Source organism: Berghia stephanieae, unplaced genomic scaffold, assembly GCF_034508935.2.
Source record: "Berghia stephanieae isolate SIO BIC M18660-M18661 unplaced genomic scaffold, UCSD_Bste_1.3 scaffold587, whole genome shotgun sequence".
Lineage (NCBI taxonomy): Eukaryota > Metazoa > Mollusca > Gastropoda > Nudibranchia > Aeolidiidae > Berghia > Berghia stephanieae.
In genome coordinates this window covers 7,801-13,793 of record NW_027627366.1, presented here as the reverse complement: position 1 = coordinate 13,793, position 5,993 = coordinate 7,801, and the positions used below count along the sequence as shown (strand labels likewise).

Here is a 5,993-nt window from a genome sequence, read left to right as displayed (position 1 = left end):
GATCAGTTTCAATTATAAATTCTTTACCAATGAAATACACATTTAGTGTTTTCACAGCCCAAACTACGGCCAGACATTCCTTCTCAACAACAGAGTACCTCTGCTCCCGCGGTAACAATTTCCTGCTTAAATAGGTAACTGGATATTTGACTCCATCATGCTCCTGAGATAGCACAGCACCTAATCCTGTGTCGCTGGCGTCCGTAGATAAAATAAACGGCTTATCATAATCTGGAAGGCGCAACACGGGATCCGATGTAAGCATATTTTTCAGCGTTTGGAAGGCTCTCTTCTGTGGTTCGTCCCAAATCACTCTGTTGGGCATGCCTTTCTTTGTCGCGTCTGTCAGGGGAGCTGCCACTGCTGAGAAGTTTGGCACATAACGTCGGTAGAATGATGCCAGCCCAAGAAAACTTCTCATTTGTTTCTTGTTCGAGGGTAAGTTTGCCTCTTGGATCGATTTGACCTTGTCCATGGTTGGCCTTAAATTCCCTCCACCAATAGAATGGCCTAAAAACTCCACCTCCGGAAACCAAGCAGGCACTTTGACGGTTTCGCCGTCAAGCCGCAATCACGCAACCTTTGAAGAACTGTCCTTAACGTTTTTAAATGTTCATCCCATGTTGCAGTGTGAATGAGAATATCGTCGATGTAGTTTTTCACGTTGGGAAGTCCACCAACGACTTTTCTCATCATCCGCGAGAACGCGGAGGGCGCCCCTTGAAGTCCGAAGGGCATTACAGTAAACTGCATCAGTCCTAACTCTGTTGCAAATGCCGTTTTCTCCTTGGTCCTGTCTGACAATGGAATTTGCCAGAATCCACGGGATAAATCAATCTTTGAGACAAAGTGACATGATGTCCCAATTTCTTGAAACAGATCATCAAGTCTAGGCATTGGTTCCGCATCGAACACCGTAATGTTGTTAAGGGATCTGAAGTCCACACAATAACGAATGGTTCCGTCCTTCTTCTTGACAACGACAGATGGCGAACAATACGGACTATCCGATGGCTCGATTATCCCGGCGCGAAGCATGGCCTTCACTTCTTCTTTTAATGTGGTTTTTAATGCTTGAGGCACGGGATATGGTTTCTTTCTGACTGGACAATCCGACGTCAAACGGATGTCGTAGATGTAATTATTCGTGCGTCCTGGCACATCGGTCAATACGTCATCAAAATCCTGGAGCATGCCCTGCAATTGACCTATCTGCTGAGGACTCATTCCTTCATGCAGGATGACATCGTCTTTGGTCTCAGTCTGTTTCAGAGCAGGCAATTCCATCCGAGGAAGAACCTTTTCTCCATCACCATCGTTATCTTCGATAACCGCTGCCACGGCACATTGAAGAACACCGACTTCATTCTCCTTCTCCACGTCTCTACGTAGTACCTTTTCAGCAAATTGACGTGGTATGTCCTTCTGGTGTTGTCTATATTAATGACGTAATTATTCGGACCCGTGACATCTTTCACTTCAAAAGGACCCTGCCACTTCAATTCCAGTTTGTTATGTTTCGTGGGCAGTAAGAGCAATACTTTATCTCCCTTTTCAAATGACCTTACTTTGGCCTTTTTGTCAAAATGTGCCTTGTAACGCGAGGATGAATACTGCAGGTTATCGTGTGCTGCCTTCACAGTATTCTCTATCTTTTCCCTTAAATCGACTACGTATTGATACGTCGTTTTCACATCCGGGTCTTCTATGTCTTCGGTCCATAGTTCCCGTAATATTTTCATCGGTCCTCTCACAGGCCTTCCAAATAAGAGCTCAAACGGAGAGAAACCAAGAGATTCCTGAGGAGCCTCCCTGTATGAAAATAATGCAGCATTGATGTATCTGTCCCAGTCTGAGGGTCGCTCTGCAGCCAACCTCTTGAGCATTCCTTTTAAAGTTCCATTAAATCTCTCTACAAGCCCATTGGCTTGTGGGTGATAAGGACTAGTAGTGATTTGTTTTACGGAGAGCAGTCTGCATACTTCCTTCATCAGGTCTGATGTGAATTACGTCCCCCTGTCGCTTAGCATCTCCTTAGGTATTCCCGTGCGGCTAAAGATGTCAACCAATCCTTCTGCTACTCTTTCTGTTTCCATACTCTTCAGAGCAATGGCCTCTGGATACCTCGTACAGTAATCCACCACAGTGAGTATATATCGGTTTCCTCTATCTGATGCGGCATGATGGGGCCAATTAGATCCACTGCTACCCGACTGAAGGGTTCATCGATGAGCGGAACTTTAGTAAGAGGGACCTTAGGGGTGATTCCTCTCGGAGCTGACCTTTGACACTGGTCGCAAGACTGACAAAATCTCATGACATCCCCCCAAATATTTGGCCAGTAAAAATTACTCAGTATTCGATCTGTCGTTTTCTTTGCCGCGAGATGTCCAGAGAGTACACTTTCATGGGCCAACCGCATGACTGAATTACGCAGGCATTTTGGTACGACAACTTGCTTTACCAAATCCCCGTGCTCAACCCTTGGAGATTGAAAATAGCGGATCAGCAAACCTCTGTCATAGGCATACCAACTGGTATTACTCTTGCCTGTGTTTCTTACCTCTCCTCTGGTAGCAGCATCCCTCGCAGCTTTTAGTGTGATGTCATGCTTTTGTTTCTCCTTTAGTTCGTCGACGCTTACACCTGTCTCTATAGATGGAGCTGTGACCAAGTCTTTGATCTTGCGTTCACGTTGCCCTCGTGTTTGTACGGCGCTCAGTTCATCTCCATGACCCAATTCCTGCTCGTCAGTAATTGTTTTTACATGCATTCCTGGGCATTTGGCCCCTTCAATATTCCCAAGTATAACGTCATGCAATGGGGATTCTAACTCGACGACTGACAATCTCCCGGTAAAATAGGGGCATTCCAAATAAGCTTCACCGTGTGGTGCGGAAATAGCCTCTCCGTTAGCCAAGTAGATCAGGACCTTTTTATTCCAGTCATCCTTACTCTTGTTTATCAGTCCTTTTCTGACGATGACACAACTACTGCCGCTATCACGTAACACATTCACCTTTTTCCCATTCAACCATCCGACGGCCACCGGCATTACAGGTGCGACTGGCACATGTCCTGAGCACGCTGCAGAAATCATTGGCATCTCACATCCGCACTTTAATTCCACCTTGTCATGTCTCAAACATTTCTGTGGTTCATGATCTTCTGTGATCGCGGAGACTTGTTCTATACCGGTAGGTGCCTTCCTGTCTTCGTGCCTCTTCTTCTCACGGCAATCTTTTATTAAGTGTCCTTTTCGCCGACAGTAATAACAAAAGGGACTCTCGACCACAGCAGCAGCTTGCTTCTTTTGTCGACAATCTCGTGCCATATGTCCTGGCCGTTTACAGTTGTGGCAAACCATTTGGCTAGCGAAGCGGGTAGTGTCCTTCATTACGTTGTTTCGACTACTTTCATTGACGTTCTTTGATTTTTCTTGAGCCACTCCACTTTTGGAAAATGTTCCTGCGACACCGTGCGCTTCAATGTACTTTTCTCCTAAATCTATTACTTCCCTTGCTGTCTTCGGTTGTCTTTCTTTTATGAAAATCGTCAAATCCCGACCGCAGACACTGACAAGCTGTTCCTTCAATATCATATCCAGAATGTCAGCAACTGAGTCCTTCCTTTTCCCCGACAACTCAATCCATTTTTCCATATAACTCTCCAATCTAGTCGCAAACTGGCTAAAACGCTCCCCTTGTTCCGGTCTACTCTTCCTAAATTTTTCATTGAATCCATCATCCGTTAGATTATAACGTCTCAATAAAGCCGCTTTTACTACCCCATAATCGATGGCATCTTCATCACTCAGTCGAGTGTAGACGTCCAGTGCTTTCCCTTTGAGAAGTGCAGACAACTGGATTGCCCAATCCCTGCATTCCCAGCCGTTGACTTTAGCGTATCTCTCGAAACGGAGCAGATAGCTGTCCATATGATCCTTGTTTTCGTCAAAACATGGAAGTCGAGGACTCTTAACAGTAGGAGCATGAGTAAATGATCGAATGTCACTTGTCATACTGTCGTTGTTGGAGGAAGCCTGACACTCCGACTTTAACCTAAGCAGTTCAAGCTCTTTCTCCATCAGAGCTTCTTGTCTTTGAGCTCGTGCTCTGCTTATCTCCTCCTCTTCTTTGGCACGTTCTCTCTCCTTCTCTTTTCTCTCTTCATCTTCTTGTAACTGGGCTGTCACCCAAGCACGGAGATCTTCACCCCTTAACTCCAATTTTTCTCCAAGTTTAATTAATCTTTCCACATCCATCTCTAGGACAATTAATCAAACCAATTCAAATTCAAATAAACAAACTTCAATATGTTTATCAACACTGTTGCCGTAATTGTTACTTTCACGTAGAATAAAGTGGTACTACAAGTAACCTTATAACGATACGCGTCAATATAAATCCCTACACGGAATCAAAACAGGCAACTAATACCGATCCCTACATGGAACCCAACATTGATCTATATAGACTCAGATAATACATAGAATCAAACTACTGATTTATTACAGGTCCTCACACGGAACCAACCAAATCTTCACCCAGATTCAATTACAGAATCAACAAAATATCTTCACCCAGATTCTTACACAGAATCAATACCTTGACTTACTATATGTGCATAGAGAGTCAAAACAAATGATTTAATACAGATCCTCACACGGGACCAACACAATCTTCACCCAGATTCCTACACGGAATCAAATTACCCCAACAACCACCTTCGTTCCTTACAAAAGGGAGAGGGGGGACAATGGAGGCTTCACAGCGCGAGTACCGCTTTCGCGCTAAGTCAGTGATCCGTATCACTATGACAGATGACTGACAACGTATAACCGAACAAGTGAAAATTACCAGAATAACTTGTATTACACCTTGCGTATAATGACAGTCTTATAACCATTAAATGGATACCAATTTGCTTTAAGCTCAAAGATAGTATCTATCTCAAGTTTGAAACAACTCCCTAACCTGTCTCAACAATTGTTTGGTCGCGATGTCTCTTGAATGCACAACAATAAGAATCCCACTTCTGACACCAAATTATGTCACAAAGTGCGCACGTAAACCGTATGCTTATGTAGCGCAGTTTGCAACCTTGTTTATGTGTGCTATATTCAAGCTACGACACCGATCAATAACCAAACACAATACGTTGATAAAGGTTTTGAAGCTAAATGAAGATATATTTTATTACAATATAACAAAGATATTATGAGATATGAAGATGAAATGATAGATGTAATAAGTATGAAATCAAATAGATGGATGACAAATTGATGGAGATGTGTAATGATGAATATGATATGAAAGCGATATGAAAATATATAATTAAATCAATTAATTATCAATACTTTACCAAACCGCTACCACATCAGACAATCTCACAGATAGGTTGCAACCATCACAGTCATACAGGCAACTAATAATTAACTAGCTAACTAAACACAATCCAGACGTGTGGAAGAAAGTCAAAAGAGTGTTCTTGATATTCAACAAAAACTGTAAGGTTGTTCTAATATTGTTAATTTGTCTCTTCTTGAAATTGTTCTGATTTCACAGTATTCATAAACAGATCAATTGTTTCTCAATGTTCTGATATTAAAATAAGCAAATGGTTCTTCACAGGTAACTTATAAAACAGGCAAATGTTCAGTTTCTATTAGTGTCAAGCTATGAGCGTATAGCCTAAAGTTGGCTTGTTAAAGCCCAGCCTCCACCGGCTCATTCACTTTAAAGAAAGAAAATGATTTTGTTATAATATGATAATTATACGAATATAACTCTATCTATATTCGAACTCACTCAATATGTTTACTTTAAATGAGTAAATATTATTTTACTTTAACAAATCAATTTATTAATGTTGATTAATATTGCTTTACTTTGTAGATATGAAATAATAATGCTTTATAGCAAGAAACGCTTATTTTCTTTACAACAAGAATTTATTACACAATTAATTTCATTATCTGATTAATTAATTGA

At 41.9% G+C, this 5,993-nt stretch overlaps 1 protein-coding gene across 1 annotated transcript; it reads right to left on the bottom strand.

Moving 5' to 3' along the window:
- Positions 1 to 2,101: 2,101 nt before the first annotated feature.
- LOC144962084 (uncharacterized) lies at positions 2,102 to 5,732 on the bottom strand. Its single transcript, XM_078895045.1, has one exon. It carries the CDS (start codon positions 4,262 to 4,264, stop codon positions 2,102 to 2,104), a length of 2,163 nt encoding a protein of 720 aa, XP_078751171.1. The 5' UTR covers positions 4,265 to 5,732.
- Between the last annotated feature and the right edge of the window lie 261 nt (positions 5,733 to 5,993).